The sequence below is a fragment of the Eschrichtius robustus genome, chromosome 9 (assembly GCF_028021215.1).
Source record: "Eschrichtius robustus isolate mEscRob2 chromosome 9, mEscRob2.pri, whole genome shotgun sequence".
Lineage (NCBI taxonomy): Eukaryota > Metazoa > Chordata > Mammalia > Artiodactyla > Eschrichtiidae > Eschrichtius > Eschrichtius robustus.
The window spans coordinates 27,604,141-27,617,304 of NC_090832.1; the positions used below are offsets into that span (position 1 = coordinate 27,604,141).

A 13,164-nucleotide genomic window follows, 5' to 3' on the forward strand; every position below is an offset into this window, starting at 1 on the left:
ATGGTCTACATCCAGAGCCAGGGTTACAGTAGCAGATCAAAACAGCCATCCTTACTCCTAGGGTGTTTGGTGATTGCAAATTCCCAGAACAAGTAATAAGAGCAGTTGAAAATTGGAAATCAGAGTCTCATATGTTTCATTGTGACCACTGCTTTGGGTTGATTTTTTTCTTGCCCATTTTTAAAAATACATTCAAGATACATGTGATTATTAGAACTCAGGATTAAATGAGTTAACACATGTAAAATGTTTCGAATAGTACCTGCACGTAGTAGGCAGTCAATAAATGTTGTTATTATTCTACTATGTAATTATTCTCTCTGCTGCACTCTAGCCACTAGAGTGCATTAGAACTGCATTATCTTTTCTCTGCAGCCATTATTTCACATAGAAAATCCTGAGTACGTTAAATTAATGCACTCTTGCTACCAAGAGTAGAAAGGAATACAGATATTGTGGAAGGCTTTCTCAAAGACATTTCCATAAAAGAAATTTTATGTTTAATAAAACTACTTTGGGATATGGAGGGCACTCTAGGAGGGAAAAAAACAACAACAATCATATATTGCTCTTCCTGTTTCTTCAGAAGGGCAAGATTATTAGAATAATTGATTTAAAGGTTTCAGGTTTTTCCGTAGTTGCTGTTAAGAACGGCGATGAATCCCATGAAATGTAGTATCCTTAGAATTAGCCAGACGATGTTTCTTGAAGAATTAAATTTGAGGATTTTTGTATGGACTACATTAGGTAGGTTTAAGGATGTTTTTTTCCTTTCCTTCACATGAACTCAGCACCGTAATAAAGAATGAACCAGAGGCATGATGAGATTGGTTTACGTCCACGGTGGTCTCAGGAAGTGCTCCAAGGAAGTGCTCCACAGATACCCCTGAAATTATTACTTTCCACTAGAGGGAAGAGAAATCATATTTCTGTGCTTCATTCCTTTTTCAGTGTCAGACCCATGGCCTCAGAGCAGGGCTGTCATCTAGGGTTTCTTGATCCTTGGGCAGTTAATGGCCTCTGGCTGTGCCCTGGGCTGTGTGTGCCTCTCTTAGTCATTAATCCCACAGAAGTGCCTTGTGCCAGGATGTTCTTCCTTAAAGGCATTTGATTGGCTTGGAAGAGGTTTGCTTTAATGAATTCTTTCTTTGTCTGGGAAGGGCAAATGCTTTGTTGTGGCACTTGAGAAAAGGTTGTTTTCAGACAGTTTTCCCTGTGATCACAATAAGCCAAATGAGGAGAGGGTCTCCTTCTTCACAGCACAAAGGAAACTTCCTTCACGATTAAGGTCTGAGGTAAAGCTTTATGTCAGTTTGGAAGTAAGACATATACCTTTTAAGGAGAACTGAGGGAATGCAAAGTGTTTCACCTTATCCAAGAAATAAGGGTTCTGTTTTCAGATGATGAGAGAAGAGAGTGCAGTCTCCAATCGATTCACCGCCTTGACCATTCAGTGATAACCAGAAGATACTGCAAGGCATTTAATGAAAGAGAACACAGGAATAAAGATGCAATCTGATGGACTTTCTGTCTATAGACTAAACCAAAAAAGCACTTAAAAATTTTTAACTATAATTCTGAAATTGAGATTACCTTGAATTTGTCCTGTTAACTTTTGAGTTTTTAATTTACTAATACTATTATATTCAGTTGACGTAACAGTCTCTTTAAAGGGTTGCTACAATGGCTAGGGTTGGGTAAAGTCATTTTATAACGTGGTCCAAATACATATCATTCCCCTCAGTAGTCATGTTTAATTGTCTTATTTTTTGCTGGAAAACAAGATTTCTGGATGAGATCTGAAAATGAACCTTGGAACATTAGTACCCACATGTTTGATACCTACGCAGTGTCCTGTGAATTTCTTTAAACCCACTGTTACTCAGAATCACTTGATTAATGATAATGTTCCTTTGAAGGTGAATGGTCAGAAGCTACGTGGTTTTCAAAAAAATATTTCCATCCTGAGTAAAACTGCAACAGCTGTTCGTGATTCAACTTTATTTTTGGCAATTCTAACGTATTTATGTTCCCTTCACCGTTTTAAATGATGACATCCCGTTTCCCCATACGTTCTGCTGCTTGTTATGAACCATCAAATGCCTTGGCTTTTGGGGAAAGCCCAGAAGCATGCATTTGATTTGCCTTTAAGTAGATAAAACATTTACAGAATTTTTTTTTCTGGTAATTATTAGTTATTCTTGTAACAAGTCTTAATACCTGATAAGACTTGGTCATGTAACATTTTAAAAATTCAGTTGCTTTTTTTCCCCAGTGGTTGTTGAATTTTACTCCCCAAATAATTGCAGTGTATCTTGCTTGCCTGCTTGCTCACTTGCTGTCTTTCCACCGTTTGTTCCATCTTAAAGCTATTAGGAAAAATCTAATTATAAACAATCCTTATCTTAAAATTATCTGTCACTAATGTAGCATTTTACCAGAACCATCTGTTTATGGGACTATAAGACCATTGCTCTCTGTAATTATTGGCTTACATCTATATCTTTAATAAGTATTTGAATAGCCAAATAGTTTATATATTCCAGATTTTTCCTTTGGACATGCCCTCCTTTTGGACACACTGTAAACTAATAGGACCGTGAGGAGAGTTGAGTGTGATGGTTCTGGACACCTTTAGGTAATAACATCTTCTCCCCACTTTTCTCTCTATCTCCGCTTTGCTCCTTTTCCTGATCCTGCTTTTGGCTTTCCTTCTACTGCTCCTCTGGCACTCTTGTGTGTAAAACAATCACCTGCACCCTAGTTATCCCCATGTGTCCTCGTTCAGCATCTTGCAGCCCCATCAACATCATGCCCTACAAAGCTGCACACTCTAGAAATCCGATGGAGCGACCAAAATTCTTTGTAACACCACCGGAGGGCTCCACGCGAAGGAGGACTGTTCACGGCACAGCGGTGAGTAGCTGTTGGGAGCAGCCTGGCGAGTCTGCACTGTTTCTGTGCGTAGCGGACACCGCCTCGAGGTGCAGTGAGGATGTAAGCCAGGCGATGGTGACATCCGTCCTCCCATCCGTCCCACCAGTCTTGAATCTGGCTGGCTGAGTGGTGCCGTCCTGACACTTCCTCCCCACTTGGGGATTCTGCTCCCCCCCCCCTGAAAATCTGAATTTGAAGATGAAAATTGTTCTTTGTTCAAGCATGTCTGAGTGGCTGAACTTCCATATGGGTGCCTCCATACAAATAAGTGCAATGCCAACATACTTTATTTTTGAAAGTAAGAAAACCTTTGAAGGGGAAATGGGCCTGGACTGCTGCCTTTGCATTTTATTCCAACCCTGTCCAGAAGCTGGCTGAACTCTAAATGTGGTTCACTAAAGAGCAAGATAAAGAATTTTTGTCTGTTTAGCTAATCCGTGTCAAGGCCCAGGTCTTAAAATATAGTGACAAAGTATTGAAAACACTAGTTATTCACTAAGTAATTCTTGAAAGGCTGTTGGGCTGTGTTATAGACTCACAGTTTGCAAGTGAAGAATATAATTTGTACCTGTTGTTTCTGACAAGGTGGCTGAACTAACATTTATTTTCACCATGCTATAAATGCAATGAGGTCACTTGTATGTCTCCAAGAATCTTTCTTCTTCTTTGTTTTATTTAAACTGTGTGTTATTTGGTAGCCATTGAAATGTATAGACATTGTTCTGTGGTCTTCAGACGTTGTACTTTAGTCTTAAAGGACTCCCCAGTCCACCAGAAGATCTCGTTGCCCCTCTCTCATGGCAATAGCATGACCCATGAAAGGCTGGAACAATTTTTTTCAATCCTAACTTCTCAGAGCAATTCAGATTTATAAAGCTGATGAACACCTAAAAGGATTTTGCTTAGACCTTTGAGGATAATTCAAGGGTTGTGAGAGCTTGATGGCTTTGCCTACAGGCAGTTTTCTTGCAAGCCCTTCAGGCTTTCAGGAGTCAACGTTTAATTCATGATTGAGTCAGACCTCCAGCCCTTCAAGCCAGAAGTGAAACTACCTTTGAGGTCTGGGAAGTCTTCCATCATTAGCACTTTGGTGCCTCAGAGATCCTAGCTGTGGACAAATAGCAATAGTTCTGCAGAACAGTTTTGGCCCCAAACATTGGATACTTATTGGGTAGAGAAAAGCATGTACCAAAGAAAAGAATACCTTGTTACGGATAAAAACAAAAATTAACACTCCAGGAGGGAAAGGTGAGAGCTGATCCTTGGCCAACAGATTAAATGAGAGGGATTTGTCATCATACGATCCAAAACCTATATTTTCTCACCGGTTTTGTTTTTGTCTTTTTAGTGCCTTCTTTCTGTATTTGATCTATTGGCTGCCTTTTCACTTCTTTGCAATTAAATATTTAGGCAAATACCTACTGCCAGAAAACGACTCACAAATCATTTATACTCCAGAGCTGCACTGTGGAATTCAGCTGAGCACTTGAAAATGTGGCAAATGAGACTGACGGATCAAATTTGAAATTTAATTTTCTTTTAAGCAATTTTTAATTGTGACAAAAAACATATGACAAAATATACCATCTTAACTGTTTTTAAGTGTGCAGTTCAGGAGTATTAAGTGTATTCACATTGTTGTGCAACCAATCTCTAGAACTTTTTAAATCTTGCAAAACTGAAACTATACCCACTAAACAACAACGTTCCATCCTCCTCCCCCAGCTCCAGGCAACCACCATTTTACTTTCTGTTCCTATGAATTTGACTACATTAGATACCTCATACAAATGAAATCATACAGTATTTGTCTTTTTGTGACTGGCTTATTTCACTTAGCATAATGTCCTTAAGGTCTGTCCTCCCACGTTGTAGCATGTGACAGGATTTCTGTTCTCTTTAAGGCTAGTAATACTCCGTTGTGGATGTGTGTCTATACATATATATTTCTGTATGTGTATATATACACACACATACATGTATACATGTATAGACGCACCACATTTTGTTAATCTGTTCATCTGTTGATGGACATTTGAGTTGCTTCTTCCTTTTGGCTGTTGTGAATAGCATTGCTACAAACATGGGTGTGAAGATATCTCTTCAAGATCCTGCCTTCAGTTCTTTTGGATATATACCCAATTGTTGGATCTTATGGTAATTTTATTTTTAATTTTTTGAATAACTGCTATACGGTTTTCCAAAGTGACAATACCCTTTTACTTACATTCCAACCAACAGGGTACAAGGTCTTCCAGTTTTTTCACATCCTCACCAATACTTGTTTTTTCATTTTGTTTTTTTTGTTTGTTTTTTAAATAGCAGCCTGATAGGTGTGAGATGATACCTCATTATGGTTTTGATTTGCATTTCTCTAATCATCAGTGATGTTGAGCATCTTTCTATAAGTTTGTTGGCCATTTGTATATCATCTTTGGAGAAATATCTAATCAAGTCCTTTGCCCATTTTTTAATCTTTAGTTTTTTAATCTTATTTTTAATTTTTGTTGTTGGAGTTATTTATACATTATGGATATTAATCCCTTATCAGATATATGATTTGCAAATATTTTCTCTCATTCTGTAGGTCGCCTTCTTACTCTGTTGATTATACCCTTTGATGCATAGGAGTTTTTAAGTTTGAAGTCCCATTTGTTTATTTTTGCTTTCATTGCATGTGCTTTTGGTGTCATATCCAAGAAATTATTACCAAATCCAGTATCATGATGCTTCCCATTTTCTTCTGGGAATTTTATAATTTGAAGTCTTGCATTTAGGTCTTTAATCATTTTGAGTTCATTTTTGTATATGGTGTAAGGTAAGGGTCCAACTACATTCTTTTGCATGTGGATATCCAGTTTCCCAGCACCATTTGTTGAAAAGGCTGTCTTTTCCCCATTGAATGGTGTTGGCACTCTTGTCAAGGATCCTTTGACCATATACACAAGGGTTTATTTCTGGATGCTCTATTCTGTTTCATTGGTCTATATGTCTGTCTTTATGCCAGTACCATACTGTTTTGATTACCATAGATTTGTAATATGTTCTGAAGTCAGGGAGTTTGAGACCTCCAACTTTGTTCTTCTTTTTCAAGATTGTTTATTCAGGGTCCCTTGAGGTTCCATATGAGTTTAGGATGGAGTTTTCTATTTCTGCAAAAAATGATGTTGGCTTTTGATAGGGATTGCATTGATTCTGTAGATTGTTTGGGATAGTATTGACATCTTAGCAATAACAAGCCTTCCATTCTGTGAACTTAAGATGTCTTCCCATTTATTCGTGTCTTCTTTAATCTCTTTCAGCAATGCCTTCTAGTTTTCACCGTAGAAGTCTCCCACCTCCTTGGTTAAGTTTATTCCTAAGTATTTTATTCTTTTTTTGATGCTGTTGTAAATGGGATTGTTTTCTTAATTTCCTTTTTCAATTTTATTAAATTTTAATTAACTTAGGTCTAAATTCAACTGCCTGCTATTGAGCACTTGAAATATGTTTTGTGAGACTAAACTTAACATTTAGTTTTAATTAATTTAGGTCTAAATTCAAATAGCCAGATGTGGCTAGTGGCTACCATTTTGGACAGTGTAGATGCAGAACATTTCTATCATCACTGTTCTCTTGTACAGTGCTGCCTTTGAATATCTGTTTATATTGTCTCTCTTGTGGGTTATTTGTATTCTAAACCTAACTCTAGTTGTAAAACTAAAGTCTTTGTCCTGCTGGTAAGTTGCCTAGACCACTGACATGGGCTTACTGTGTGTGTTCCACCTTAGCCTTGTGGAACGTGTTAACAGGAAAGATTATTGTACAGACCACTGGCTGTTAGATCAGGATGAGAATCAGGAGCATCTTTACATGTGTGGAACTCAAATAGGTGATTGGGTCCAAGACCAGTGGAAAGACATTTGAAAGAACTAAGAGGGTAAAAGCATCTATCTACCTGCCTGGGAGGGTGTTATGTCAAATACTGAGCATTTTTCCAAACTGCTCCACCCTGTTCCCCCTACTCCCTAAAGGTGATTAAAGGGAGGTCAGTTTTAAGAAAGAAAGAATTGGTTCAGTGGCACTTTAACAAAAAGAAGAGTCTGAGGATTATACACTTTAATGTAGATTTATTCCCAGATGCCTGTCTTATCAAGGCGTAGATGATGACATTAGTCCCCAAATCCTCCACATCACAAATTACCTTTCCTGACTTATTTTCCCATTCAGGTCTCTCCTTGATCTGACTTTAGCCAAATTAAAATGTTTTGAGAAAAAGAAAGAAAAGCAACTCAAGGTGCTTAACCCCAGCCTCCCTCGGGAAGAGCCCTGTACGTTCCACTCTGGGGACTTGATCTGCCAGAGGCGTAATTGCCATCCTGTACACCTGTCAAGAGGGTTCCATATGGTGGCTGCTGTTTCTGCTACCCAAGCGCTGCAGCTGTTCTCCAGTACCCTGCCTCCTGCCTTCTCCTACCAGAGACGGGGGCAAAGGGTGGTCATGCAGCTGCAAGTGATATAGAGGTGGCACACACCCTGTGAGGCTCTTTCCTGCCTCATCCTTCATTTGTTTTATTTAGAAATTCTGGGGAGACATTGAGTAATATTTGACACTGAGATGTTTTTCCCCCACCTATAGCCCAGTCCATCAACTAGGATGCTACTAAGGAAACTAGAAGCAATTAGAAGAGATGCTGAAGGGAACAAAAGGGGATGGAAGAAAGAAGGGGGGTGATGCTTGAGCCAGGCAGAAAAGGAAAGAAAAGAAGGTACACGCCAGCTTATTGGCCCTGAGGCTAGGTGTTGTTCTGCCCCTTCCCTAGCACCCTCAGGCTGCTTTCCTGCAAGGATCCCACAGAGTGAAGGACTGACAGGCATCCACGCAGGTCCCTCCAGCCAGCATCTGTTCCCATCCCAGAACATTGTTGGCCGTGTTTCAGATACTTGGAATGAGTACTTTCTCCCTTGCCCTGTGCATTGTCTTTTCGTTTGTTTTTGTTTGTGTTTTGGTTTGGGGGGTTTTATTGTTTGTTTGTTTGTTTTTGTCTTCGTTGACTTGAGACTATCAGAACACTTCTGGGTTTCCTTTTGCCCATTTCTACCTAGGAAAGGTGTCATCTCTCTGGCTGAATTCCTAGTATGCAGTCATAGGAGGGCTGATGTTTTGGCCCAACCTCAGAGATTTCCATTTCATCCCTAATGAGGAAGACTAAAAATAGCTGAAATTCCTCACCTTGAACCTGACTTTTCCTTCAAGGGCAAGAGGACACTAAGTGAGGAAGGACTTGTTTGTATAACATCAGTATAAAGAAAAAAATGAATTAATGTCTGACATAGCAGACATGTAAATTAAAAAAAAATAAACTGAGCTATAGTGTGTTCCAGAGTTAAAAAAAAAAAACTGCTTAAGAATTAAAAGAGATAAAGGTAGGGGGAATAAGTTGAAAGTGACCTTTATTTTGACATTTGTGTGGGCTAAACCAGACTGAGAAATTTTGCTCCGGGTAGCTTTAGATACAAAGTATAGGTGCTTTCTCAAAGTGTGTTTTTGTTTTGTTTTTTTTACAAATATAAGTCCAGATCACACATCCAGAACCTTCTTATTAGTGTCAGATTGTGTTAATTCAATTATAATGTTCAGCTTTAGCCTAATAAAGGCCTTTTGTTGGGGTGGAATGGATATACATGGCAAAGGTTGGAAATTTTCCCAAAAGCCATTCAATGGATTGCAGCTCTACTGTTGAATACTGTGAATGTGATTGTCCCGCTCATGGAAAAATCTAATTATTGTGTTCCTCTGAACTTAGGGCTATAAAAGAGAGAGGGAGAGAGAAAACATACCCTTCCACCTCACACCCGGCATCCGAAGGGCTCTATCTCCATCTCATCCCAAAGCCAGATCACCAGCTTCCTCCCGACTTTGGTAAGTGAAATGTAAGAGGCTGGCAGGGTTGTTCCACGTTGGAGAATTAAGAGCCTCTGTCCTCTGAAAAGAAACTATTCTCCCCACACTGTTTGGCCTTCACTTGAGGAGTAATATTTTTCCTCAAAGGAAAGAAAAAAGAAACCTGGAATGAGCCTCTAAAGTGAGTACTTCTGCATTTGCCACATAAAAGACACATTCACACAGCTAAATATCTTCATTTCTCTTCTGTATTGGTGTTCCAAGACTATTACATGGTAGAGGTATGGGGAAAGGAAGGTTCTGGCAAGCCTGTTCTCATGTGTCCCTTTCTCTTTACTTTGTTTGTTTGTTGCCCAGGCTCCCATCCAAGTCCTTTCCCCATTTGCCTGGCACCCCCAGACCAGCATCCTCCATGACTCCTGGACCAGTCAAACCTGCCCCTGCTCAGGTCCGGCCCCCCTCGCCCGGCAACATCCGCCCCATCAAGAGAGAAGTCAGAGTGGAACCTGAGAGAAAAGACCCTGAGAAGGAACCTCAGAAAGTTGCCAATGAGCCCTCACTAAAGGGCAGGGCACTTTTGGTGAAGGTAGAAGAAGCCACAGTTGAAGAGGGGACACCTGTCGAATCAGAGGTTGCTCCTGGTAGGAATCCACTGACTCGTGGTGGAGTGTGGGTTGCTTGCTTTCTTTATTCACTCTTCCTTTTTCTCCTGCACTGCTTTGACTTAGCTTTTTCTTTCTTTCTTTTTTTCCCTTATTGGGCACTTGGAAATTTTACTCTAAGGCTAATCTGGGGAACTTTTCTTGAATATAATTTTCCTACGTATAAAGAAAGAATCATCCATCCTACAGCCTATTGTCAGAGCCACAGCATATTAATTCAGGTGTGGTTTATGAGTCCTTTCATTGGCCGAGTCCAACAATTTGACAAAATGTGGTATTCAGAGCACCTGCATCAGAATCATTTTATTATTTATCCTATTGCTGTGTAACAAATTATTCCAAAACTTTGCAGCTTAATAACAACAACAAACAGTTATTATATCACACAGTCTTGGGTCAGGAATTTGGGAGCAGCTTAGCTGGGTTGTTAGCGGATGGCTCATGCACAGGGCTGTCGGCAGGTGGCCTTCGTTCCATGACACGTGAACCTCTCCATAGGGTTGTTGGATGTCCTCACAGTCTGTCCACGCTGCTGGCTTCCTGCAGAGTGAGTGATCTGGGGGAGAGAATCACGAGGAGCCCACAGTATCTTTTATGCCCAGTCTCAGAAGTCACACACGCAGAAATCACGATTTCTTTCCTTTCCTTTTTTTTTTTTAATTTATTCATTTATTTTTGGCTGCTTTGGGTCTTTGTTGCTGCCCGCGGGCTTCATCTAGTTGCGGTGAGCGGGGGCTACTCTTCATTGCAGCGCACGGACTTCTCATTGCAGTGGCTTCTCTTGTTGCGGAGCTCGGGCTCTAGGCACGCGGGCTTCAGTAGTTGTGGCGCACGGGCTCAGTAGTTGTGGCTCGCAGGCTCTAGAGCTCAGACTCAGTAGTTGTGGCACAGGGGCTTAGTTGCTCCGCGGCATGTGGGATCCTCCCGGACCGGGGACTGAACCCATGTCCCCTGCACTGGCAGGCAGATTCCCAACCGCTGTGCCACCAGGGAAGTCCCGGAAGTCACGATTTCTGTCATACTATTCATTAGAAGCAAGTCACTAGCTTCAGCTCACAATCAAGTTGGGGGGATTAGCCTCCATCTTTTAAAGGGAGGATTTTCGAAGAATTTATGGAAATATTTTTAAACCACACCTATAATGTTTCAAACTGTAGAACCCTGCCCCTACCTCAGAGCTATTGAATCAGAATACGTGGTGGATCCAAGGACTCTGAAGGATACTAAGCTCATCTGTTGACTCTTGTGCAGGATTGCCAGATAAAATAGAGTGGCAGTTATCCTGTGTGTACTGGAGTTTGGGGACCACTGGCTTAGCGTATGTGATTGACAAGAGATCAGAATTTTTTCCAAAAGACCCAGTGGATCTCATCTCTACCAGGTTAACCAGATGCTGTTTAGAAGTTTAAAATCACCTGGAACTAGAAATTCAATGTATCTTGTTGAAAATTGTCTTCATTCAAGAGTTTTCTCTTTAAGACTTAATTTGAAGATAGAGGGTGGGGGGCAAAGAAAGAATAGTGACTCAAGACAAATGATAGTATAGTAAGGGAATGGAAGAGTCCAATACCTGTTTGCATGGAAAGAGGGAGAAGAGAAAGGCCAAAAAGTGTCCTGAGGGCAAAGAAAAATCTGTGGGAGCAGCAGGAGAAATGTAGATCTTGAAAGGAGGGTCTGGAGCGGTCAGGTGCCAGGGATCACACCTCACCATGGTGCCTATGGCGGGGGGGGCACCAGCCCCCTAGGTCCTTTTCCTGAATCCAGATAAGGTCAGAGAACTACTCTCATCTTGCATGTTGGCATGAGAACTAGCAGTGGAGACCTGCAGTGTCTACGGAGCACAGGTGCTGGCTCCCACAGAGGCTCTTGGCTCCCTCCTCAGACCTGGAGACAGCTCTGCGTAGACATAAGAGACCTCTTCCTTGGTCTCTTCCAGCCTGAGTCCGGGCTTGTGGTATGGACACGGGGCATGGTCACAGAAAGGCTTGAGTCCTCTAGTGATGAATAGTCACTAAAGAGAAGGAATTTTTTTTTAACGTAATGAAAGGCAAATGGAAGATCTCGTCTTTTTTCCTGGGGTATAACTTCCCACAGAACCTAACATGAGGCTCTATACTTAGTACACATTCGATATATGTTGTTAACTGATTTAACTTGTATAAAAATAAGGCTTGGTGACAGAGTGTCAGCTTCGGATGTCTCACTTACACACGCGGCTTTTTGTTATCTGTTGCCCGGTTACAGATAGAATACAGTGAAACCGTGAGAACGCGCAGTAATAAACATTCCCTTTTCTTTTATAGCGATGAATTCGAGGCCTGGGGTGCGGGGGATGCTAGTTTTTGTGTTGTTCTTTGGCTTTTGTTTCCAATTGGTTTTCTCCTTGTACTTGTTTGTACAGCTGCTCCGGAGGCAGCCTCAGCGCCAGCCTCCGCTCCAGCCTCCACTCCGGCCCCGTCATCCACTGTGACTGCCAGCGCTTCTCTGAAGACCTCTGCGGGCACCACTGACCCAGAAGAGGCCACGAGGCTGCTAGCTGAGAAGAGGCGGCTGGCCCGAGAGCAGAGGGAGAAGGAGGAAAGGGAGAAGAGGGAGATGGAAGAGCTCGAAAGGTAAAGGAGTGACACTGCTCAGTGACACCCTAGTGACACCTTGGATTAAGTCTTCAGTCAGAGAGAAGAGGTAATAGTAGTGTTGAAGGTGAATCTATTTAGTTGTTTCAGAATTAGTCTCCCCTGGTGTTCCCCTGAGCACTAAGCGACTTTTTTAAGCCACATTTTCTTATTATAATGACAGTACAACAAAATTGATGGAGAAGGGGTTTTTTGTTTTGTTTTCGAAGGAGAAAGGTTTAAAGAAAAAAAATCATCCATATTCTTACCAGATTTCAATAATTGTGTACTTTTTGGGTCACCCTTTCCAGTCTCTGAACAGTGTGTGGGTGTATATACATGCATAAATATATACATACACACATAGATTTGCATAATTGTAACCACAGTAGAGGTACAGTTGTGCAGTCTTAATTTTTTATTTAACATACCTCTCATCTCCATGTTTCCTCATTATCTTTCTAATTATCTTAAAGCTGCATAACAGCTCATGTTTTCTTCCTTCCAGATAGTATTCCTCTCAGAGGGTAGCTGCGTGAGACAGTTAAGTGCCCCATGACTGCCTGCCAGACAGTATGCCAGGGGCAGTTTGCTTAGTTGGCCCCCTTCTGGAGCTAATAAGGCTAATGTCAATATAATTGTTCTTCAAATAAGCAGAACTGCCTCTCCGGAAAGGATGGCAGCCCCAGTGCTGGGCCGCCATCTTGGACATGCCCTACCCTTGGTCCCAACAGGGAGCTTACATGGCCCATCTTGTCCCTGTACTGAAACAGAACATTATAACCTTTATTTACTTACAGAGATTTGGAGGGGAGCGTTAAATTCGTTACTAAAAAGTCACATTATTGGATTAAACAAATCTCAGCCTTTATAGTTATATTGCAGATCTTTAAAAAAAAAAAAAAAAAACAAGCTCTCCTCAGAATATGAGTGGATACGTTCTGCTTCTGTTTCCCACGAGGCAACAGGAGGCTGGGAAGGGGAGAAGGAGGGAGAGAGGGTGGCTTCACATGTATCAGTGGATGCTGTTGGCCATACCTCCCAACAGACTGTTCTCGCGGTAACCACA

At 41.2% G+C, this 13,164-nt stretch overlaps 1 protein-coding gene across 2 annotated transcripts in view; it reads left to right on the plus strand.

The window, feature by feature from the left end:
• MAP7 (microtubule associated protein 7) overlaps positions 1–13,164 on the plus strand; it is a 161,377-nt gene that overhangs the window by 136,836 nt on the left and 11,377 nt on the right. For both annotated transcript variants that reach the window (XM_068550958.1, XM_068550959.1), the window contains exons 8-11: positions 2,789–2,916; positions 8,724–8,839; positions 9,179–9,462; positions 11,885–12,095. In XM_068550958.1, coding sequence (XP_068407059.1) covers positions 2,789–2,916; positions 8,724–8,839; positions 9,179–9,462; positions 11,885–12,095 — 739 coding nt within the window. The remainder of the gene's footprint in view (positions 1–2,788; positions 2,917–8,723; positions 8,840–9,178; positions 9,463–11,884; positions 12,096–13,164) is intronic.